General features: G+C 43.6%; 2 protein-coding genes across 2 annotated transcripts in view; both read left to right on the top strand.

The window, feature by feature from the left end:
• The window catches only part of LOC131316425 (putative late blight resistance protein homolog R1B-23), a 113,511-nt gene that overhangs the window by 18,487 nt on the left and 69,030 nt on the right, over positions 1–25,994 (top strand). The window contains exon 3 of the mRNA XM_058345780.1: positions 12,096–12,690. Coding sequence (XP_058201763.1) covers positions 12,096–12,690 — 595 coding nt within the window. The remainder of the gene's footprint in view (positions 1–12,095; positions 12,691–25,994) is intronic.
• On the top strand, positions 23,957–25,379 carry LOC131316430 (putative late blight resistance protein homolog R1A-10). Its single transcript, XM_058345790.1, has 2 exons — positions 23,957–24,809; positions 24,891–25,379. Exons 1-2 carry the CDS (start codon positions 24,234–24,236, stop codon positions 25,059–25,061), a joined length of 747 nt encoding a protein of 248 aa, XP_058201773.1. The 5' UTR covers positions 23,957–24,233; the 3' UTR covers positions 25,062–25,379.

Genomic DNA, 25,994 nt, shown 5'->3' with positions numbered 1-25,994 from the left:
GTTATTTTTCTATATTCTGACAGATATAGTTATTGATTGTTTGTATTGAAACCGTTTTTTTTCCTATTTGAAATTGACATTTGATTAGTGGTTCGGGTGTTTTTAATTATGTCATTGATTTGGTTGTTATGTGTTATTTTTTTGTTGGGAGGTGCACAGTTCAGTAACTCCCATATAATGTTATATGTTCTGTTTTTTTGGAGTTTCACAGCACAGAAACTCACATAAAACGTTATACGTTCTATATTATTGAATTGGTGCGGACTCACTGACTTGTTTCTGATAACCATATATGTCTATAACAGAGTTCAGTTCTTCACAGATAACCATAATGACACTGTGGTGATGGAGTTAATGATGAACTCCAACCTCAGAAGAGCCCTCCGCATCAAATCCTTTTACCAAAGATACATGATGAAGTTGAGAACCACATCAGGATCGTAGAGCCTGAAAAGATAGCCAATGCCATTAGATTTAGAATTTTAATTTGTTTAAAGTCTTTTGGTATAATTTATTTATCATGTTTTCATGTTGCTATTCAGAAGACTTTGAATCCATTTTGTAGATCTGTCGATCAAATTTATAACTATGTAAGCCTCATAAATCAATGAAATTGATTTGTTATTCATGTTCTGAATAATACCCAAATAATGGTATATGTCCCCTCTCTTTTTTTTGGAGTTTCACTACACAGAAACTCACATATAACATTATATATTTTACTTTATTGAACTGGTCCGCGCAGCGGCTTCACTGACTCACTTTTGATAACGTTATATATTCAACCGAACCACTAATCAAATGTCGATTTCACATTTAACATTGTTATATGAGGCCAGGTCAAAATTTTATTTTTTCTAATGAATGAGTATCTAACATTAAATGTATGTTTCTGTCATGTGTATCCCTTGAAAAAATGAACATATGACATTATATAAGGTTAAACCTAAACAACCAAAATCATTTTAGGTTTGCATCCTTAATACTCCCTCCGTCCCTTTTTAAGTGTCCTGCTTCGTAACTCCAACTTATTAAAAAGACATCATCATTATACTTTTCACATCAACTTTTTCCTCCGCTTTCCCTACTTACCCATCATCATTACATTTTTACTCACTAACTTTTCAAAATAGAATCTACTTTTAGGGGCAAAATGGAAAATTCACCAACTTTTACCCACTAACTTTACAAAATGGACATTTATTAAGGGACAGCCCAAAATGGAATACTGGACTCTAAAATAGGGACGGAGGGAGTATCGTTATATGTGATCTTCTGTCATGTGCGAATGAGTATATAACGTTAAATGTGAGCAGATGAATGAGTATATAACGTAAAATGTAAATATCTAATGTTAAATGTGAACTGTTGAACGAGAATATAACGTTATATGTGATCTTCCCTCTTTCTCTCTGTCACAAAACTCCCTCTTTCTCTCTGTTGCAAAATTCCAACGTCACTGCCGTGATTGGCATGATTTCAAAAGTAGAAGGGATAATGGGGGGATAATGAGCTAAACGGATGAGATTTGAATGGAAGGGTAATACAATAGAAGCCCAAAGAGGTGAATAGGGTCCCAAATAAGGAAAAATTTGTAAAAAGCAAATCCGATTATGTCTCTTCCTAATCCTAAATGAAATGTACAAATCCATAAAGAAACAGAGTATCTATTTTGATACGATTCTGTCAGGCACTATTTCCCTTTTTAAATGTAGTGGACTTTATGCCTTAGCAAATACATATTAATGGACTTAGTGGGTTAAAAACTTGATCAGTGGACCTAGTGGGTTAGAAACATGCTATAGTGGACCCTAGGCCAATTTTTTATACTATCAAATGGGCTAAGAGCCACACCATAGACAAACTGATTTAGAAAAATCCTTTGACGATTTAGATCTTACTCCCTCCGTCTCTATTTAATTGCCCACTACGGTTTTTCGTGCATTTTCAACGGCTTATATCTCTCAACGTATATTATGTTTATATTTTTGAAATCATTGTCTTTTAGAAAAAAATTGAGATCTATCAAACAAAATTCATATTGCATACTTGTAACAATATATGTCAAGCTATATAAGCCGTTGCAAATATACGCAAAGCCGTAGTAGACAATTAAATAGGGACAGGAGAGTAGCAAATTGCTTGTTATTTATAGCACTAATCTACATAATTGGAAATTCTTAAAATAAGAGTAGTAGTGAATGAATTTCTCCTTATGTTAACTTCGAAAAGAATGGTACTTCCATTTGGTCAACTAACAGTTACTAATAATGGACTCAAAATGTTACTTCTTCCGTCTCTTTTTTTAAGTGTCCTGCTTCGTAACTCCAATTTATTAACAAGATATCCATCATCATTACACTTTTACTCACTAACTTTTTAAAATGAAATCTATTTTTAGGTACAAATAGACAATGCATCAATTTTTACCTACTAACTTTACAAAATGGACACTTATTAAGGGACAGTCCAAAATAAAATACTGAACTCTAAATAAGGGACGGAGGGAGTAGGTTTTATGCTCCTTATCATGATGTTCTTATGTCATGTGACCTTTTAATCTTGTATTCATCTTCCAAAATTAATGATATCCGTTTTCATTGTTTTAAAAAAAAAAGATAATGAACTTCCATAGAGTCACAAAAGAAGGACGACCAGCATGATTTTTTGGAGTAAGAGAGTTGTCAATGTGATTTCAGTAGAATAGAGGAGATATCCGTGAAATTTACCCGATAAGATATATAACTGGGGTTGTTTGATAACCTAAAAAATTTTTAAGACTTAAAAATAATGTGCTTACAAAATCGGTACCATGTCCGGTACGGTATTCGAAACCTTTACTGAAACTAGAAGATGATGGGTAGAATTCGGGGAGGTCACGAGATTTCTCCATTGCTTGTAGTAGCCATAACATAAAAAGTCAAGAAATTAAAAAAAAATTGGCCTTTTTGGTTGATGTTGGTCTTTATTCAAACAAATTTTAGTTCGGACCATAACTTTTTTATTTTTCGATTTCTCTCGTTGAAAAGGACAAAAAATACACCAAAAAATTAACGTGGAACATACAAATACAAAAAAGAAAAAAAAAACAATTGGCTAATATAGCCGAAAGACCCCACGGAGTTTTGCCATTTGTGAACGTATTTCAACCCATATCGGGGAAAGATAGTGGAGAAGGAAAACCAAAAAAAAAAAAAAGAAGAAGAAGAAGAAGAGGAAAACGGGTCGGGTCGGGTGGGTTTGGGTTTGGCTTGACCCATATTTGACCCGACCTGCTTACTTTTTGACCCATATTCAACCTATCCATATTTGAACCACGACCCGTTCTAACCCGCCCAAACCCGCTCGTTTGCCACTTCTACTAATTATAGACCTCAAAATGTTAGGTTCTATGCTCTTTATTGTGATACTCTTGTGTTGTGTGTCATTTTAATCTTTGTGTTCATCTTCAAAAATTAATAAAATCAGTCCTTCTGTTATTGTTCATAAAAACAAGTGAACTCCCACTCAGTCCCCAAGCAAAGAGGAGGAGCATGGTTTTATAGGGTAATAGGGTTGTCAATGTGGTTTCAGTATAATAGAGGGGGTATTCGTTAAATTTACCCAATTATAAGAGAGAGATGACTTTGCTATTTCTTTTTTTTTTTAACGGCACTCCCCTACAAATGTATTTTTACACCAAAAATACACTTACAGATGAGTGACTTTAACAATAAATGGAGTGGCAAAATCAACAGCCTTATAAGATAATTAAATATGCTCACCAAATGGGCCGGTGGCAGCATTCGGACTTACAAAACCAAAAATATACATTTGGGAAACACAATTTATTATTAGTATAACTAAAAATCATTAACTTCTAAATTATGAGTTTCAATGGGTTTATTTAACCATGAGTTAACGTATAAGTAACAATTAGGTGTCATGATAGCTGGGGTTTGGGTATTTTCTTCTTTTATCCCTCAATATTGGAACTCTCATTTGATCCAGCATGAGGTATGTTACGGGGACGAACCATGTAAATTCTGTGTTTTTTTTTTTCCTCTCTATGTATAAGGTTCTTTTTTTTTATTTAAATTGTGAGCTTTTATTTAAGTGGGACCTAAATTGACGACATAATTTTCACGACTTGAATGTCCACCACAAGAAAGTCTGATGGAAAATGAGAGATAGTACGAAACCGCGTTGATGATAGTTGACGAAGACTAATATAACAAGACGAGATAAACTTGTTTACGGTTGAGGTGTAAACATGGGGTTTACACCACCTTTGTGTGGGCTCCATCGCCATTTTTTATCGTAATAATCTGAATCGTACGGTTTGTAGGACTTGCAAAGTAGTGTATATATGTAAAAAATCAGTTTGACCCAACATCGATAGATATATCAAAAGTTAAATTTTGATTTAGAAAATCTACAACCTAAATCATTTTAACTTAAAAACTATTAATAGAATCCAGGCTATCGATTTAATTTTTGATATACCTATCGATATTGGGTCAAGCTGATTTTTACATAAATACACTACTCTACAGACCCAACAAACTGAACGATTTAAATTATTGCGATAAAGCGTCTATGGAACCCACACAATGGCGGTGTAAACATGAGGATTACACCTCAACCAGAACAAGTTTATCTCATAACAAGACATGGGGGTGTGGTCGGCACCGTTAATTAAAGCTTCATAGGGTCCACTCTCAACCACCGGCGCTGCTACCGGTACAAATTTAATATCTGTACAAACGTATATAAACTCTTTTTCAGTCTAATTTGGGTTTAAAAAAATAATCGAAGCCACTTATCTTATTTAAAATATTTTATTTTTGATCCTTACAAAAAAGACTACAAGAAAATGTGGCTTACTGACATTTCTATTACCGCTAGTCAGGAAAATGCGGTAAAATGTTACTATTACCAGCATTTATCACATACATCGGTAATAGTACTATTCCCGGCATTTGTTTTACAAAATGTTGGTAATAGTAAACTTTAGCGACATTTATTAAACATTGGTAAAACAAATGTCGAGAATACTATTACCGGCAGTAACTAGAAAACACTGGCAAATATTTTATATATTATAAAACAAAAACAAAAACCGTCATTCTAATACAAAACTCACAATAGCCCAACGGTTAAGTGTTAGACTCTTTTCCACGAGGTCCAGGGTTCGATTCCCGACCACAACACAACCACATATATTAACGTGTTGCATGCGTGGGTGTCACATGGTGCACACGTGGATGCCATGTGGTATCTTTCTCCCTTACGTGACACTATTACCGATATCTGTATATATGCCGCTAAAAACGTCATACCTTTATCGGCATTTGTTCCATATTTATCAGTGTTTTTTGACATTACCAACACTTTTCTAGACGGCATTTCTAAAAATGCTGGTAAAGGTGTACTAATATTGGTAAAACTATTACCAGTATTTTTTACCACTTTTTTCTGCATTTGTTAAGTGCCGGTAAAACCACATTTTCTTGTTGAAAATAAGCTCAATCCCTTTTTGTAACGCTCCGAATTTTGGGAATGTTAAATGGACAATTTTTTTGAACATCTAAATAGAGTCCGACACATTATTACATCATAACTCCCATAAAAGTACTTTCATTACATAAAAGGAGGGAAACTAAGGTTCCTAACTACAGCTCTGACTGCTCCTCCATCCTAACCAGCTCTTCGGCTCCGAAAGCCTCCAAGGTGTATAGCTCACCCTGTTCATCTACAAAGTCTGACACATTATACCAGCGTCGCCACCAATATGATATGTTAGGAAAGGTAACACCATGAGCTATGAGAGCTCAGCACAATAATCTCATACCCGCTAACCCATAACTTACAAACAAGAAGTCATAGAAATAATATGTCACTCAGGAATTTCATATAGCACTTGCAGATCTAACAATGCAATTAACAATGACACATCCACATTCACTATTCAACTAATGTTTGTGTCTGTGATGTCGGAGTTTATCCTACGCGACTCTTCGTAGACCGTGTCACCCTTTTCATATACCAAATCAACATTTTCAAAATCATTTTCACAAATCAACATTTCGAATAAAATACTTTTTAAATATGTCACATTACCAAATGAAACTACCACATCTGGCTCCATTTGCAACTCCCACAATGGGTTACCAAGTCCAGTCACATTAGGATTTTTTAAATCCATACATACAATGGGCTATCAAGTCCGGCCACATTGCGGTTTTCATAATCCATACACATAATGGGTTACCAAGTCCGGCCATATTGCGGTTTTCAAAATTCATACACACAATGGGCTACTAAGTCCGGCCACATTGCAGTTTCAAAATCCACACAATGGGCTACCACATTCGGCCACATTTCGGGTTTCTCTCTTGACTCTTCTCCGCGGATAATCAAGTCACACCTCCAATGAGACTGCCACGTCCGGCCCCATTGGCAACATACACCACACAATGGGCAACCACGTCCAGCCACATTGCAGTTTCAAAACATTATCCGTGCCCTAGGTGTCATGTTTCTACTTTCGATTTATGTGTCTCGTTTGCATGGATAGATTTCGCGGCAAGATTTTTCACGTAAGTACACATAAATTATTCATTGTAATTTTGAAACTAAACTAGTAAGATCATCCAACTCTATATTACTTATCATGCTCAATTTACAACTTAAAGTATAACGCTACATGTACGGACGCCTTTGGAGTAGAAATCACTTATACTTTATCACACATCAAACAAGAAATCTTAGTAAACATGTATACATGCTCATAACTATCCAAAAATCAAAATACGAATACTTTTAATTAAGCGATGCATTCTTATCTTTCAAAATCCGTTCTTTCTTCCTTTTTGGGAAGTTCAAAACAACATATATTTATTTGGAGTAAAAGTCGAATTATTCAACATGATCATATCTCATTTCAAAATTTTAGTAGAACAAATTTGCTAACTATTTTTCCTTCATGCATTTCAAATAATATAAGCAATATACAATTTTACTTTTATACTTAGGATTAGAAAGTAAGGACATTTTACTTATACTTAGAGATAAGAGATAATAATATTCTACCGTTTTTCTTGGCGATAGGGCGGGTATGGAAAATAAATTGATTATCGAACGGAGTGACTTCCTACGGTAAGCTTCCGGTAGCTTTGAAAGAGAAAAGATTTCTCTCGAAACTAGTTCTTGATTATACTACTAAACTTTTTGGATCGAAGGGTGGTCGAGTGGTGGTTTAGTGGCGGCTTAGGATGAATTTCTTGAAGAACTTAGGAAGAACTCAAGAACGACTCAAGAACAAGAAGAACAAATAACAAATTCAAGAATTCTAGAGAGAGAAGTTGAAAGGTTTCAAGGTGTAAGTTGGATGGCATGAGGGAGGTTCTATTTATAGCAAAATGTTGGCTCTCCCTCTCTCCGCTTTGGCCGGCCCTCTCTCTCTCGCTCTCTCTTTCTCCCATGGATTTGCTTCATTAGTCTTGTCAAATCAAGTCTTTTAAACTTTATGTATGTACCATTATTATTTCTGCTCAACTACTAGTAAACACTTTTATTTACACCACAAGACCAATTGATGAAGAGAAAAAATGTTCACATGTTAGTGAATTCTTTGAAGGGTATTTCCACTAACAAAAATCACAAAAAAATTTAGCGCATTTTTTCATTTCGTTTTCACTAACAAAAAACTTTCAACATTTTCACATTTCGTTTCCATTTACACCACATGACCAATTGATGAAGAGAAAAAATGTTAACATGTTAGTGAATTCTCTTAGGTGTTTCTGTTAACAAAAATCACAAAAAAACTTAGGAAATTGACTTTTACATTCTCATTTTTACCACATACTCAATTTTTTGTTCTTATTCATGTGAATTGACCTTTTTATCCTTTCATAAGTTTACTTTTTTGCATAGTAAGGAGCAATAGAATAAATTCACACTAAATAAAGACAAAAAAATGTGTGTGTGTGTGTGTGTGTGTGTGTGTGTGTGGGGGGGGGGGGGGGGGGGGGGGGGGGGGGGGGGGGGGTTGGGTGGTGGGGTGTAGAAGTCAATTTCTAAAACTTAACGCATTTTTTCATTTCGTTTCCACTAACAATTTTATCTGCATTTTCACATTTTTCACATTTTGTTTCCACTAACAAAAAACTTGTCAACAAAAACTGTTTTTGTTACAGTAACTCTACTCACAAACCATCAACAACTTATTTACTACCGGAAGTAACTTGACATTTTTCAACAACTTATTCACTACCGAAAATACCTAATAACTTCTCAACCACAAATAAAAATCTACAAATTTTTCACTGCCGGAAACACGCTTGAAATACCTTTTTAACTTTTTAGATTCATGTTAGATAGAAAGATTAGATGGCGTACCGAAGGTTTTTTTTTTAAAGATAATCAAACTTGGTGCAATCACAGGAAAGTCATTCTTTTGCGTACTTTTTGCCTCTACTAGATCACAAGCTACAAAAAGGGTAGATTACCACAATTCTTGACCTGCATCCATCCACCTGCTCCCTCTATCTGATCCCTAACACTCTTTTACCAGATCAATCTCTTTGTTCGAGAGAGATGGGTGACATTGCTGTTGATGTTTTCCTGGAGACCTTGAAGCAGCTTATAGCGAGCGCCAAGGTTGAATCAATCACAAAAGAGAAACATCAGCTCGAATCTCTTAAGGAGGAGATAACGTATATGAGAGGATTTCTCAAGGATACGGAGAAGAAGCGCAACGAGCATTCATAAGTGATGAATCTAGTGAGGCAGATCAAAGACGTGGTATCTGAGGCAGAGAATATCATAGAACTGTTTGTAGTTCAAGCTTTCAAGGCTAATCATGTCATTTCTTATCTTCGTCACCCTCAGGATCAGCCTTCCCTTAACCTTAAAATAGTAAAAGAGGAGGTCAAGACTCTTACAATTTACAATGAGAATATGCATGACATTAAAGGACTAGCTGGCAAAAAACTCGAGCACTCTTCTTCCACAACTGAAGGTATTGGTACATTTTTTTAGTATTTTAATATTCAAAACTAGTTAGTGTTTTATGTTTTCAATTTCAGCTATGTCTGGCTCTTATGAGGATAATATTATTTCATAAATATGATATAAGCAAAGCAAATTTCTTTAGTGACAATCTCTGAAAAATGGGAAATGATGAATTATTCTATTCCAAAACACAGATTTAAATTTTTAGTACCCTTACTATGGCCCTGCTGGAGAAAATGTATGCCATAGGATTTTATGCTAAAATCAGAATTCGAAGTCATATTCATCGATCAAATTCATGAAATTAAATATATAGAGAAAAGAATAGAAAAAGCTTGTGATTTTATTAGGAAGGAAACACGCCCTTTTGTACGGGGTTGGATCGATATGATGTTTTTTTCCCCAAGATACAACGATATTCGAGTTCTCTTCTATGCAGCGAAATTAAATTCACAAACGGTGTAGCTAGTTTCGTGACACTCCAAATTGTATGAAATCCAGCAGCATATATATATGTACATACATACATACATATGTACACACACATGGAAAATATGATAGAATTGGAGCCGTGCATAAAGCAATCATTAAGAGGATATAATAGAGCAAAGGAGACGTCCTGTGTGAAGCAGGCCTGTCAATGGGCTGGATCCAACAAATCCGAATCCGATCTGAATTCGATGAGACTCGAATCCGATAGTGGTAATCCGAATCCAAAAAATTCTGATCCGAAAATCTGAATCTAATTCAAAAACTTTTTTACTTAAAAAATTTTAGCAAAAAGGAAAGTAATTTTTTCAAAAAAATACAATTTAATTTTTTTTACCAAAAAAAATCATTTTTCAAAAAAAATTAAAAATAAAAATACAACTTCTTAAACATTTTTTTCTTCAAAATAAAAAATTAACAGTTTTCTGAAAAAAAAAATTTAAAAATAAAGTTCGAATCGGATTGATAACGGATTTAATCTGATCCGATCCGTATTTAGATTACCAGATTTGGATTATCGGATCAACGTTATTGGATTTGAATTGGATTTTTTGAATCAGATCCGGATCGAATCTGGTCCATTAACAGGCCTAGTATGAAGGAAGAATGAGAGGAGTGAATAATGTGATAAAGAAGTCAGTGAATTGGAGTGCACCTTTTGAGAAAATCTAACTTACTCATGATATAAACCACGACATTATATGATATTTATAATCAAAGTCGTAAGACCACTGGGTTGTTGTGTGTTACATGTTGTGCTGAATACAAAAATGAGAATATAACAAACCAACAAGTGAGCGATAAACAAGAACACAAGATTTGCGTGGTTCCGCTTAATTAAGCACAAACCAATAACGTACTCCACGGGGAGAAGAGCAAGATATATGATTCACTATAAATGGGGAGAGAAACAAAGAGCCGGCTATACCTGTAACTCTCAATGAAGAAGCAAATAGATATCAATGGACAAATCTATGGTGGAACCCAAAAGGGAGACACAAATCCTTGGTGACCTTAAGAGATGAACAAAACCCTAACATCTAAGCCCTTAAACAAAAGAACATAAACTTGGCAGCCCCCAAACCCCCTATTTATAACAGAGGACCAAAAACCAGACAAAACCCTAAATTCCGCGCACAAAACTGTCCCGACCACCCGGGCAAGTTGGATTGCCACCCGGGGAAAATTTACTGCAAGCTGACCGAACCGTCCGAGCTGGAATAAAAATCGCCCGGGCAGAAATTACCGAAAGTTGCCCGATTTTGGTTTCTGCTGCTGTTGCTCTCACGACAAACCAATCCTATTATTTTGCAACAGTTATAGGAGTACTAGTAGGATAGTGATCTGATTTGTTGGAGTAAAAATAGGAGAATAGTCAACTTGGTTTTCAACTAGCTAGTTCCACGTCAAGTTAAGTGGTTAAAATTCATCAATGACAAATCAAATAATTGTTTATGTAAAAATACTACTCCCTCCGTCCCCTTATTATAGTCCAGTATTCTATTTTGGGCTGTCCCTTAATAAGTGTCCATTTGGTAAAGTTAGTGGGTAAAAGTTGGTACATTGTCTATTTTGTCCTTAAAAGTAGATTTCATTTTAAAAAGTTAGTGAGTAAAAAATGTAATGATGATGGGTAAGTAGGAAAAGTGGAGAAAAAAGTTGATGTGAAAGGTATAATGATGATGTTTTTTTAATAAGTTGGAGTTACGAAGTAGGACATTTAAAAAGGGACGGAGGGAGTAGTAAACAAAAACAACAGGCCCATCATGTATCTTTCGGCCTGTCCTTGATCATAACCCTTCTTTTTATTTCCCATCTGGAGGGAGCAACACATCCAAAGTGGTAGAAGAGAACGTGGTGGTTGGTTTCAAGGAGGAGGTCGAGACATTATTGGGAAAGCTTCAAGGCAGTGGAGAGGGTGGACCGTTGGAGATAATATCAATCGTCGGTGCAGCTGGAGGCGGCAAAACCACTTTGGCCAAAGAAGTGTATGATCATCCTTGGACATTAGATACCTTTAAATTTCGTGCCTGGGTCAATGTTTCTCAAGATTATGATAAGACTAAAAAGAGGAATTTGTTGATTCGTATTTTGGAATTAACTTCCCCAAAAAACTATGGAGAATATGAGAAAAGTAGTGAGGATAAATTGGGAGAAGACACGCACAAATGCTTGAAGGGTAAGAAATATCTCATTGTCATGGATGACATATGGCCAGGAATGATATCCAAAGATCACTCCCTAAGGAATGCACTGGCAGTAAAGTGTTGTTCACTAGTCGACAACCTGTTGAACGTAATAGCATTCACTGTGTCCCTCATTATCTGGCTCCCTTACCAGACAGCTACAGCTGGGAGTTGTTACAGAAGAAGGTATTTGGTTAAAAAAAATAAAAATTTGTATGCGTAGTATAACTAAACATAGTGATTTGAACATATGCTTTCTTGTACTTTTGTCATATAACTCATATTTCTAATTTCCTTTTAAGAATTTCAATTTTAAATATTACTTATTCTTGCAATATGAAGGGTTAAACTCCTATAATTTTGTTCAAGTTTTATGTAATTACAATAATAGACATCTAATATTGCACATAAATTGAACAGGTATTTGGGAAGAAATGTTGCCCACTGGAGTTGGTTGGCATCGGTGAGCATATAGCAAAAAAATGTGAGGGACTACCACTCGCGATTGTCACAATAGCCGGCATTCTAGAAGTGAAAGACAAGACACTCGACTTATGGGAGGAAGTTTCCAAAAGTTTAAGTTCGATCATTGCCAAAAACCAGGACAGCTGCATGAAGATATTAGAACTTAGTTACAATTACCTGCCTCTTCACTTGAAAGCGTGTTTTGTTTATATTGCAGGATTCCCCGAAGATTCTGAAATCCTCGTACGTGAGTTGATATGGTTTTGGATCGCAGAGGGATTTATTCAGCAAAGTGAAGAGGATAAACGCTTGGAGGACGTAGCAAAAGATTACTTAAGCAGTCTTATTGATAGAAATCTCGTAATGGTAGCTAGGAAAAGGTCCTTTGGAGGAATTAAAGCATGTCGTATCCATGATCTTCTGCGTGAATTATGCTTGAAAAAAGCCGAGGAGGATAACTTCCTTGTGCAAATTTACGGGAATGCTACTTTTTCACCGTCTGCTGCAACTAAGCATCGCCGCCTCTTTGTTGACAGCCTCCAGTTTTTTCGTGAGTTTTCCTTAGGGCCTTCTACTCGAAACCTTCGTTCTTTTTGTAGGGGTTCGATTTAGGAGGAGGGACCTTGGCCTGAACTAGTACTTCTCTTCCGCTGCTCTGTTCCTCCGCCGCTGAACCTGCAACAAGTCACTAAGGCTGGAATAGCCTAGTGACCCTCCGATGATCAAGTTAGATGTAAGGAGAGTTGCTTTTAGGTCTAGGGTTAGGGAAAGATGGCATACCTCTCAAAGATGAATATCCCTTTGTATTTATAGACCTAGGTTAACTTGAGCTCCAAGCCAGTGCGTGGAGGTCACGCTTAGGTAACCGCCCTTGGTGACATCATAGATGACGCCACGGGATAAGACGGTTACGAAGCACATGGGCAGATGATCCTTTTCGCCACGTATCGCTCATGGTCCCCTCCTGCTATGCTGCATTCTGCCAACAGTCCCAAACGGAATGCACACCTCGGTGACTAACCGAAGTGTAAACAGGAGACTTGACTCCGAGCGAGTAAACAGAAAGATATACACAGGCCCATGTCAATATGAGGCCTCGGTTAATGGTGGTCCGGTTATATTACCGAGACGATTACCGAAGCCTCCACAATAGCCCCTCAAGTCCCTGGAGCATTGCACCTCTGCTTCAGGGTCTTGATCCTATCGTATGAGACATCAGGCCTTGATCTTTCTTTTTAGAGAATAACCGAAGGGTGAAATTGCTTCGGTAGATTTCGTTCAACCCGCGCCATAGAAGAGCCACGTGTCAACTGTTGCCGAGATTTCAGAATCAAAAAGCTGCCTCGGCACGTGCCATGCCAGTTGATTGGTACGAAACGTCGCTTCGGTGACACGCGTCAACATGCCTAAGGTCCGAATATCCGGCGCCTGTCCTCGGTGCAGAGTCCTTGATACTAGCCGTTCGATGATGACACATGTCGATGATCTAACGGCTCAATGCACGACGCTTCGTTTCCCGCGCAGCTTTCCATCTCTATCAATATAAATAGGAGAGACAGAGGTGAGATCGTCACCCTTTCTTCTGCTTCTGAAGTCGAACCGCCGCCGCCGTGTACTTCCAGCTTTCAGTCGAGATTTCGATCGTTTTGGTTGGGAGATCTTGCTCAAACTTGAGGTATGTCGACCTCCTTGCTTTATTCTTCATGTTTTGACCATTGTTTTTGAGTTTTTCGCCGTTTTCTTGCACTTGTTACGGCTGAGCAACCACTCGCCACCGTCTGGTTCAAGGCGGCGCTGGGCTTCTCCAGCGTTGTTCACGCTTTTACCGAGGTCTAAACTCATCCCGAGACCTAGATTCATCCCGAGGCCAAAACTCATCCCGAGACCTAGACTCACCTTGATCCCAAGGGAAAGGACTTCTGATTTTTAGAAATTCTTCCGAGAGGGAAACGCCTTTATAGGAAACGATTGTCCGAGGACTCCGAGGAGCGATGACCATTCCGCACCGAGCGCTAGACATTGATTTTTTCCCTGAGCACATAGCTAACGGGTTTTTGTATTCCTTTCCTTGGTTAGGCAGAAGCGAATGGTCATCGAGCTCTCTTCGGACAGTTCCGGTAGTTCAGGTTCTTCTCCTATCGAAATTCCCGAGGACATTCGCCAGACACTTCGGGCGAGAGCATTCTTCCGGACTCCAATCGACTGCGTTGAACCATTTGAACCCTCGAGAGCTCCTCGTGAGGTGACGACGTTTGACTCCCAAGAGATGGAAGCCCCAAGTACCTCGAACCAAGGTCCGGGTCCATTCGCCGATGCCCCCGAGGAGGTACGGGGACGCAGGAGGGCGATGAGGCCATGCCCATACCGAAATCAATACTTTGACGGCTCCTCGGCTTCTTATGCCGAATTCAAGAGGGTATACAGCGTTCCTCATGACGTCGACATTCGGATCCTACCGAACAGCGACCCCAAGGACCTTCCACACCGGGAGGGAGCCCTCATCTTCCCCTTGATGGCTATCACAGAGGGGGGCGTTAGATTCCCCCTTCATCAGTTTGTCCGAAGGGTTCTCCGAGCCCTCTCCCTCACGTCTTCTCAGCTGACGGTGAATTCTTACCGGATCATCACGAGCATTATAGAGCTGAGGAGACAATATAACCTCACGTTCGGACTCGAGGAGCTCTTCGGTGTGTACCTCGTTGGAGTTAACCGGGAGAGCGACCGTCACTACCTCTCCTGCAGGACAGGATACGACACCTTCCTTATCGACCATCTTCCCGACTCGGAAGAGTGGGCGAGTATTTATGTGTCGGTCATCGGGAATTTTATGTTTGGGCCCGGGGAGAGCGCGGACACAGCCACCACAGTTCAGTTCGAAACCGGGGCTCCTGGTCGGTAGAAGCATCTTCTTAGCTTTATTATGTTTGCACATTTTTCTTTCCTCATTGTATACTGATTTTTCCATTCTCTATCTTTCAGCCGAGGGAATCGTTGCAGAGCTTCGGGCAAGGGCTAACCGAGCGCAAATAACAGCTGCTTACGCCATTCCTATCACGAGTCGGTATGCACCTGAACTGCTCGGATACAAACCGACTTATACCGGCTATTTGAAAAAGAAGCCGAGGCAGCAAGGAGTTCCTCGAGGGGGACGAGGACGTGGCCGAGGGAGTGGCCGAGGGAGAAGCCAAGGAAGAGGAGAAGGTAGGAGAGGAGGAGCTGGGGCGACAGAAGGCGAAGTTGGTGATTCTGGTCCCCGAGGCGTGATCCGAGAAGAAATCGACCGGGAGACCCCAGAAAGGACGGGACTTAGTGGAGAGATGAGCGGCCGTGGAAGAGAAGTGCTCAACCTTCGGCGCCAAAGGCCACGAGGACGGGGTGCCGGCGTCGGGACAGGCTCGCCGGGGGCTGGAACCTCGAGGGTGATCCCTGTTTCTCCTCAGGAGCCTCCGGAGAAGAGGGCTCGGACCGAGGAGGAAAGCTTCGGACGAGGAAGGGGCGGGGAACCGATCTTGATAGAGGAAACGGGGACCCGAGGAGATGAGGGAGATGTGGAGAGCCGGGGAGGAACCGAAACGGGGACTCGTGTTCCGGCGAGGGAGGTCCCCTGGGCCCCCGAGGTTCGTCACTACTCGGGGCGCCTAATTCATCACGCTGATAGCGCGTCTTCTAACATTGGGACGGCGTTTGGGCTGCTTCGGTCGTGTATTCTTCCGAAGGATGCCCGGGCTGTTGAGGGGTGCACCGTGGATCTGACAGGAGAGATAGCGCAGGCACTTCTGAAAGTAAGTTACTTCTGAAAGTTTATTTTCTTACTCCTTTGATCGTTTTGTTGGAATTTTGATCAATTTTAATTGTGTTGGTAGGCCGGCGCTCGGGTGCTCGCTGTGAACGAACAGTGCCAGGCACGGGAGCAGGAGATGGAGTTGCTGAGGAAGACTCTTGCTCAGAGAGAGGACGACCTGAAAGTGGCGAGGGAGACTTGTGACCTCTACCTAGCCGACTTTCAGCGGTGCGACCGGGAGCGGGTACTTGCCGAAGCGAAAGCCAAAAAAGCTGAGGAGGATGCTGACACATTGAGGGCTGCTGGAGCTCGGGAGGTCGAGTTTGCAAGGAACAAAGGCTATGATGAGGGCTGGGATGCTGCCGGAGTAGAATATAAGAAGCAGGTCCGGGAGATAGAAGCCGAGCTCTTCAGGGATCGGTTCTTGGACGGACTTCGGTACGGCCACGAGGCCTTGATAAGCAAGCTTACTCTGCCAGAGGGTTCGGAGCTTCGAACCGTGCCTGAGCCCCCTCCTGAAGAGCTCGTGCTACCGGAGGAGGAAAACGAGCAGGTGCCGATCCAGGAGCCCCAAGCAACCGAGGAGCCAGCTGACCTTAGTGCCCCTGTTCCCTGATGAAGCATAGGAACTTTATATTTTGTAACTCTGAAAAAGTACTTTAATTTTTGCTTGAATGGTCGGTTTACTGGACGGCTCCGGACATTTGGAGTTTGCCGTTCCAGGGATTGTAATCGTCTGATACTTGAAGCAGTACCCTTTTTGTTTATTGTTCGTGAATGAATGCTCTTCTTTTCTTGAATGTTTTTATCTTTGAAATGCTTGTTTGATTGGTTTGCTCCTTAGGTTATGATGCCCCTGCTTCGGTGGGACTTAAAAAGTTTGTAGAAACAAGTTTAACAGAAGCATTAACCGAATCGTTTTGCCAAGCATAAAAAAGATGTTTAATCAAGAAAAAGTGACTCGTTCCGAAGCCCCAGCTTAGTAGGACCGAATCAGAACCACTCATTGTAATGAACTTTTGACATTGCACGCCCCTGCTGATTAATAGAAATGAGCCTATCGAGCAGAGGCGGGATGATATTACTGCTAGGGACGTAGGCCGAGGTCACGAAGTAGTACGGCTTTTGCCATAGGTTAGTGACGCAGCGAGTCCGAACAGAGAGAAATTTTTGATGGGTCGGTGTAAGGGGCTCGGAGAAAAAGGCCGAGTATCCTTACAGCGAGTGACCAAAAATTTAGACGACCGAAGAGGCCCGGGCGACTTGGTGGGAATTTTTCTCCGAGGGTATCACCTATGGGAGAACAATATCCCTGAAGTCGGTATAAAATGGTCCGGGCAAGAATAGACCAGGCACAAGTAATTTAAACAATCAGTGTACGAATAGTGCCAAAGAGAATTTCTCATTAAAACTCGGGGTATTGTCAATACATAAGCGGATTGCCTTCAAAACTTTCTCAAAAGAAAATGCAACGTAATAAGGGCAAAACGAGCTTCGGTAGCCGAGCACTATCCGTAGAACTTCTTCAAATTGTTGGCGTTCCATGACTTAGTAATGGGGGAACCATCCAGTTTCTCCAATTTGTAATTACCCGAACCGAGGTGCTTGAGAACTCGGTAAGGACCCTCCCAATTGGGCATTAGCTTTCGCTTTTTGGACTTCTCCACCACCTTTTTCCAAACGAGATCGTCAGGCTTAAACGACCGGAGGCGCACGCTTCGGTTGTAACCCTTTGCAACCTCCTGCTGGTATGAAGCGAGCTTTATCCTTGCGTTGTCCCGTTCTTCTTCGGCTAAATCGAGGTCCGAAGCAATTGAGGAGTTGTTGACCGACTCATCAAAATTTTCTGTTCTCATTGTTGGGAGTCCGACTTGGAGTGGGATGACCGCCTCCATTCCGAATGCCAAGGAAAAAGGTGTGCGACCGGTTGATCGCCGGGGCGTCGTACGGTAGCCCCAGAGTACCCTGGGCAGCTCTTCGGCCCACTTTCCTCGCCGTGACTCAAGTCGTCGCTTTAGCCCGGATGAAATTGCTTTGTTTGCCGCCTCAGCCTGTCCGTTGCCCTGGGGGTAAGCCGGGGTGGACGTGTCCCATTTGATACCGTACTCGTCAAGCAGGGCCCGGTACTTCTGTCCTGTAAACTGCCCTCCATTGTCAGTAATTATGGCGAACGGCACACCGAAGCGTGAGATGATGTTGCGCCATACAAAGCGGATGACGTCTGTTTCTTCGATGGTTACCAGGGGCTCGGCCTCGACCCATTTCGAGAAATAATCTGTTGCGGTTAAAAGGAACTTGAATCCACCCGGAGCGACTGGGAGCTTTCCAACGATATCCATGCCCCATTGGGAGAAGGGCCAGGGGCTGGTGAGAGGGCTCAGGTCCCGGGCCGGCTGATGGATAATGGGAGCGAACATCTGGCACTTTTTGCAACGCTTGACGAACTCTTCAGCGTCCTTCTTCATTGTCGGCCACCAATATCCCTGAGTGAGGGCTCGGTGGGCGAGCGATCGTCCACCGGAGTGACAACCGCTGTCACCGGCGTGAAGCTCTTCGATAATGCCCGGAACTTGATGTGGGTGTGCAACCAATAAGTACGGCCCGGTAAACGATCTTCGGTAAAGCTTGCCGTTGGGATTGAGCCAGAAGAGGGCAGCTTTGTTGCGGAGTCGGTGGGCGTCCTTTTTGTCGGTGGGAAGGGAGTCTTCCCTTAGGTAAAGGACGATTTCATCCATCCAGCTCGGACCGAGCTCTATGTTGAGTACTTCCTTCTGTAGGTCTTCGAGTTCAAAACTGGGCTTGTCAATAGAATTGAAGGAAATGGATCGGTGCCCAGTGCATGAGAATGCCGAAGCGAGACCAGCCAGGGCGTCGGCGTGGGCGTTCTGTTCCCTTGAAATATGCTCGACTCTGATTGCTTTAAAGCGTTGAATGAGCTGGACTGCGGCGCTTAGGTAGGTACGCATGCGGTCATCCCGAGCTTCGTATTCTTCAGAGAGTTGGTTAACCACCAACTGGGAGTCGCTGTAAACGACGAGCTCTTCGATGCCAATGGCTTCGGCAGTCTTGAGTCCGGAAATCAATGCCTCATATTCGGCCTCGTTGTTAGAGGCTGGGAAATTGATGGAGAAGGAGCTTTCGTGCAAAACACCGGAGGGTGAGAGAAGAACGACGCCCGCACCTGCGCCTCGGTTGTTGGATGCGCCATCGACGTACATTTTCCATACATCTCCGTGAAAGAGCTGCCAAGCTGTGCTGGGGTTGGCCTGGAGTACTGCTTCGGTGCTCGGTGGGGGTGCCGAAGCAGATACGTTGGGCGGTGTAAGCTCTGCGATGAAGTCAGCCAGAACCTGAGCCTTTATTGCTGTCCGAGGCTGAAAGTGGATTTCGAAATTGGCAATCTCAACGGCCCATTGTGAAATTCGGTTGGAGAGATCGGCCTTTCAGAGAAGAGATTTGAGGGGGAACTCGGTCAGGATGATGATGCGATGAGACTGGAAGTACGGGGCAAGCTTTCGGGAGGCTGAGATTAGGGCGAGCACGAGCTTCTCCAGGGGGAGGTAGCGCGTCTCGGCGGGAGTCATGGTTTTGCTGGAGTAGTAGATTGGCTGATGCTCCCGACCCTCCTGTCGGACGAGCACCGAGCTGACGGCATGCGGGGAGACAGCTAGATAGAGGAACAGGTCTTCCTGGTCCCTTGGAGTGACGAGGAGTGGAGCCGTGGAAAGATACTCCTTTAGTCGCTGGAGGGCTCGGTCACATTCTTCTGTCCAGTTGAAGCTTCGTCGGCTGCCCTTTAGTAGAGCGAAAAATGGCTGACATTTGTCCGAGGAGCGACTTATAAACCGATTCAGAGCAGCAGCCATCCCGGTTAGACGCTGAACATCGCGCTTGTTGTGGGGAGCCGAGAGCTGATCAATTGCTTGAATTTGGGAAGGATCGGCCTCAATACCGCGCCGGGAGACGAGATGGCCGAGAAATTTGCCGGAGCTGACGCCGAAGACGCATTTCTCGGCATTGAGGCGGAGTTTGTGGCGCTTTAGTATCTCAAAGACTTCGGCAAGGTGAGTTAGATGATCACCGGCGCGAAGACTTTTAACCACCATGTCGTCAATGTATGCCAGCATAGTGTCGCCCAGTAATTGCTCGAACATCTTGGTTATCATTCGCTGGAAGGTTGCTCCGGCATTTTTTAAATCGAAGGGCATTACGAGGTAACCGAAGATCCCGTGGGGGGTAATGAAGGCGGTGTTCTCGATATCGCCTTCGCTCATGGCGATCTGGTGGTAGCCCCGGTACGCATCCAAAAAGCTGAGTCGCTCGTGACCAGAGGTGGCGTCGACAAGCTGGTCGATTCGGGGAAGAGGAAAGAAGTCCTTCGGGCAGGCATCGTTAAGGTTGGAGTAGTCGACGCAGACACGCCATTTGCCATTCTTCTTCTTGACTACGACGGTGTTAGCCAACCACTTGGGGTACTGGACCTCTCTGATTGCCCCAGCGTTTAGGAGTCGGTTGACTTCTTCAATGACGGCCTCGGAGTGAATGGGAGAGGACCGTCGTGCCTTCTGTACGACCGGTCGCTTGGCTTTGTCGATGTTGAGCTCGTGGCAGATGAAAGAGGGGTCTAGCCCCGGCATCTCGTAGGGAGTCCAGGCGAACACTTCAATGTTTCGATTGAGAAAAGCTACCGTCTCGTTCCGATCAGTGTCACTAAGTGAGGAACTGACAAGGAAGAAGCGGGAGCCATCCTCGGTGATTGGGATTGTGGCCACATCTTCGACGGTTTTGTCATCGGGGGATCTGCCGACGTCTTCCAAAACTGGGGCTTCGGGTGCTTCAATGAGATTCACCCGGGGGGTCTGCTTGGTGCTTCGGACAGCGTTGACGTAGCACTGCTTGGCCGCGGTCTGGTCTCCGTACAGGTCTTCCTGGTGCCCGTTAATGCCGATGAAACGTACCACTTGGTGATAAGTGGAGGCAATCGCTTTAAGCCTATGCAGCCAAGTTCGACCGACAATGGCGTTGTAAGGGCCAGGGACGTCGACCACCACAAAGTCTATTTCAAGCGTTACCGAGCCGGCACGGACAGGAAGAGTGATCATACCGATGGGCCAGACAGGAACTCCGTTGAAGCCGATAAGGGGAACTTCGGAAGGACGGAGGTCGGTCTCGGGAATCTTCAGATCCTTGAAAAGGGAGTAGTACATGACTTCGGCCGAGCTGCCCTGATCTACGAGGACGCGACGGACGTTGAAATTTCCGATGCGTAGCGTGACCACGAGGGCGTCGTTGTGGGGAAGCTGGACGCGGTCGAGATCCTTCTCGGTAAACGTTATCGTCCACTTGGAGCCGTCGTCGGTTCTAGGGCGCTTCGGTTCGGGGCCAACTAGCATGACCTGCTTGGAGGAGGAGGCTTCATTTAATTCTGCCCGGATGACTCGAGCGGCTTCGGGGTTCAAGGGACCATGTATGACGTTGATTGTCTGTACCTCTTCCTCGGTATGTGATTCGGTCCTCTGTGTCCGGGCCGTCGTCTTCTCATGATCGATGAAGTTGCCGAGGTGGCCACCAGCAACAAGCTGTTCCAAGTAGGCCTTGAAGGGCTTGCATGCTGTGGTGAAGTGACCTTGCTCGCTATGGTAGCTGCATCGAACGATGGGATTCTTGATTTTCCCATTTTCGGTTCCGAGCTTTTGATTGGGGAAGGAGAAAAAAGGCTGATCCTTCACTTGATCAATGATCCGGTAGATGGGAATGGTGAAGACGGTCTTTTCGGCGTTGAAGTCACTTGGCTTCGGCCCCCTCCTCGGCGACTGCTTGATCGTGTTGACCTGTTTCTTCGGTGCTGAGACAGGTGCGGGGGCCGGTATGGATACCGAAGTGTGCAACGCTTTTGAACTTGTAGGCTTCCCGATGCCTCTCTCTGCCTTGGACTCGATGAGCTGACACCAGTTCTCGATTCGAGCCATAAGGTCCTTCATAGAGTTCGGCTTATGGCGAGCGAGGTCGTCGTAGACTTGCTCGTCCTGGGATGTGAGACCGAGCTTGAATCCTCTGGCAGATATGACACCGTCGCAACCTTCTATTTCATTGAACAACTCCCAATAACGGCCGGCGTACTGCCGAAGCGTTTCGTCGTTCCTCTTACGGAGGGCTAAGAGGGAGTCGATCTCCTTCTCGTGCTTGTTGCTCGTTACGAACCGTGCCATGAAGGCGTCACAGAGGGAGTCGAACGAGGAGATTGACCGAGCCGGGAGTTGATTGAACCAGGTGAGGCCTAGGTTGCCGAGGCTTGCTGGAAACACTTTGCACAGGAAAGCATCGTCCGAGGGTTCATTCCGAAGAAATAGAGACATGACGGTTTTATACTGGACCAGATGAGTGTACGCCTCGGTCTTGCCGTCATATTTGGCGAACTTGGGTTGGGAGAATCCTTTGGGGGGGTAACCGAGTCGATCTCTCTTGTGAATGGAGAGGTCGAGAGTCGTGCAAGTCGCGCATCGCGATGAGGTCGGATCGAACGGTCGGGGCCGTCTGGACGCTCAGTCGCTGTACGTTTCTTGGGGACGAGTTTGTCCAATCGTTCGTGCTCCTTTCTCTTTGGATCGATACTAACCGGTTTTCTGGGAAAACGCTCCTGGCGATGATGTCGTTAGCTATCCCGAGCGGAAGCCTCGAGGCGCTCGGTGACCGGGCTCCTGCTGTTTGCGCCGCCGGGGTGCGAGACGATGGGACTTCTGGCTCGGGGGCCCTTCAGGCGCTCCCGGTATCCTCTAGTCTGGATCTCGACAAGGCCGTCATCTCCCCTGGATGCCCTTGTGAGGCTAGGGGTAGATTCCCGGCCTGTCCTGCCCACAAGGACGGAGTGGGTGGAGGAGGCAGAGACGCTCCCAGCACCGAGCCTGTCAAAGGCCGATGGCCTCCTTCGAAGTTGCGCAGGAGAGCGAGAACGGTCCCTGCGCGATGTTTCTTTTGGGGCTCGTGTGTCCACCGGTCTTGGTGACTCAAGACGATCCTTGACTGAAGGACGGGATCTGTGCTCTAGCAGGTGACCGGCTTCGTGACTGCGTGGGGGGGTGCGACGGTTTGTTCTTCCGCCGCGGCTCCCGGAGGAATGAGATGGGGAGATGAGGAGGTGTTTGATTTCTGCCAACTCGTCTCGGACGTGTCTGTCGCGGTCTACAACCGTCGTGAGATCATCGATTTTGCGCTCGAGATGGCGGATGTAGGAGTGGAGCTCGGAGGATGGGCCTGCGTTTGGAGGTGACGCTCCGGCGCCAACTCCGATGGATATGTGGTTCTTTCCATGGGCCGCCGCTCCCCCAGAAGCCAGGCTGTGGTCCACGAGGGAACCGAGCCCGTGGGCGGTACCACCGTGATGTGCGTCGTCGATCTCCACCATGTTTGATTCTGGATGTTTTAACGGAGCAAATGGGGGGAGGCGAAAGTTGAAAGGATGGCTAGGTCCCCAGCAGAGTCGCCAATTGTAGGGGTTCGATTTAGGAGGAGGGACCTTGGCCTGAACTAGTACTTCTCTTCCGCTGCTCTGTTCCTCCGCCGCTGAACCTGCAACAAGTCACTAAGGCTGGAATAGCCTAGTGACCCTCCGATGATCAAGTTAGATGTAAGGAGAGTTGCTTTTAGGTCTAGGGTTAGGGAAAGATGGCATACCTCTCAAAGATGAATATCCCTTTGTATTTATAGACCTAGGTTAACTTGAGCTCCAAGCCAGTGCGTGGAGGTCACGCTTAGGTAACCGCCCTTGGTGACATCATAGATGACGCCACGGGATAAGACGGTTACGAAGCACATGGGCAGATGATCCTTTTCGCCACGTATCGCTCATGGTCCCCTCCTGCTATGCTGCATTCTGCCAACAGTCCCAAACGGAATGCACACCTCGGTGACTAACCGAAGTGTAAACAGGAGACTTGACTCCGAGCGAGTAAACAGAAAGATATACACAGGCCCATGTCAATATGAGGCCTCGGTTAATGGTGGTCCGGTTATATTACCGAGACGATTACCGAAGCCTCCACACTTTTCTATGCCTCAGCTTGCAAAACTCCACTCATTTACCGTGTGAATCAGATCTGCCATTCTTTGTTAAAAACTTTCAATTCTTCAGGGTGTTGTGTTTTATCTCCGCTGAATGCCGAGGAAAAATAGGAAGAGGACTTCTAGTTCATTTGAGATACTTGGCATTTCAGTTACAATATGCCACATCGGACTTTGAATTGCCATTATCCTACCTCTTGAACCTTGAAACCCTTAACCTTCGGTCGGCTAATTACTTTTCCTGGAAAACCATTATGTTGCTTCAAGATTTGTTTAAGATGGTTAAGTTGAGGCATCTACATTCTAAAAGAGGGGTATTCCAATATCATCCTCACAACCATAGTCCTGACCGTTCATCTAAGTTGGAAAGCCTACAGACCTTGCATTCAATATGTCCTTGTGAGGAGTGCCGAAATTTCTTGCTAAGGACTCCCAATCTTCGGAAGCTTGGTTTTTATGGAGATCTAATATCCAATGATTTTGTTTTGATGTTCCCCGACCTAGAGTACTTGGAATACCTTGAGACACTCAGTTTTTGCCAACGCGGCTTTTTGATGAACAGGGCAACTACCCTTCCGCCAGTGGTGAAGTTTCCTCGAACTGTTACGTGGCTAACTTTGAAGAATACGTTCTTAAAGTGGGAGGAGCTATCAATCCTCCAAACCTTGCCGAGCCTTGAGGTTCTCAAATTAATCGAGAAGGGCTGTCAAGGACCAATTTGGAACACAAATGAACTTGAGGAGGGGTTCTCTCAACTCAAGTGCTTGAGGTTACAAGATCTTCACATCGAAGGTTGGAATGCTTCAGAAGATCAATTTCCGAGACTTGAGGTCTTAGTTGATAAATTTTGCAAAAATCTGAAGCGGATCCCGATTGAGTTTGCTAATCTAAACGAACTTCGCGAAATTCAGGTAAGGAAGAGCCGTCGCTCCGCGGAGGAATCTGCCAGGGAGATTCTGGAAGAGCGAAGAAATACAAGAGGAGATGATGGTTGCATAAATCTCTTGGCCATATCTAATTATTTTAAATTGGACGACGACAAAAGTGGCTATCCATGCATTTCTCATACACACCGGTTTTAATTACTGTCTATGCCAGTAGCCGAGTAGTCTTCTGTATTACCAGCAAATTTTTAATTATTGGCAATTGTCCCTACTGTCGATCTCTTTTTTTTATCTCCTCTTCGATCTTCACTTGGAAGTTGGTTTATTTGATAAACCACCATTAGCCTATGCTCTAACCTCATCAAGGGTTGAAACGACAGTTATGTATCGAAAGGCAAGTAATCAGATCAAACACTTGCAGATAATAATCACAATCAAGCTCTCATATTTTGGTTCATTGGGTCTGGAAGCATAAGAGACTACTATCTCAACAATCTCCAATTATATATAACACCACCACCAATATACAGAGGAGTAAAATCTTCCCACAAGGGGTACCAGGGCCGGCCCTAGGCATAGGCCCACCAGGCGGCCGCCTAGGGCCTCCCTCTTTCGGGGGCCCCCAAATAGTAGAATAGGTTAAATAATATGTATGTATATCATATTGAAAGAAGTTTGGTGTAGCACCAGTGGCTAGTGCGTGAGCAAATAGAGACAAGGGGACGCAGGTTCGATTCTCTCTCCCTTTCAATTTTTAAGCATCAATTTTTGAACCTTTACAAAAAAAGATTTGAAATGATACTTGCAAGGTTCGAACTCACATTCGGCTGCTTTAAAGAAGCAACTGAAAACCGCTCTGCCACACTTTGTTTTGTTGCAGATGCCGAAAAGTTTATTAATATACTAAAAATGAGAGGCCCCATTTTCGACCACCGCCTAGGGCCTCACTAATCTCAGGGCCGGGCCTGAGGGGTACTCTAACTAAACAAAAAAGAGAAAACTAGTATATACATAGATGACATGCAAGGAATCATGCACATTTGTTTCTTCCCTGCACAGTATTGCACACAAGTGAAATTCCATGTGCACTTTCTTCTATGTGCTTTTGTGTTGCTCTTGCAAATTTCAGAG

The sequence above is a fragment of the Rhododendron vialii genome, chromosome 2a, assembly GCF_030253575.1.
Source record: "Rhododendron vialii isolate Sample 1 chromosome 2a, ASM3025357v1".
NCBI classification, from domain to species: domain Eukaryota; kingdom Viridiplantae; phylum Streptophyta; class Magnoliopsida; order Ericales; family Ericaceae; genus Rhododendron; species Rhododendron vialii.
The sequence above is the reverse complement of the archived record's forward strand: the minus strand, read 5'-3'. Positions and strand labels throughout refer to the sequence as shown.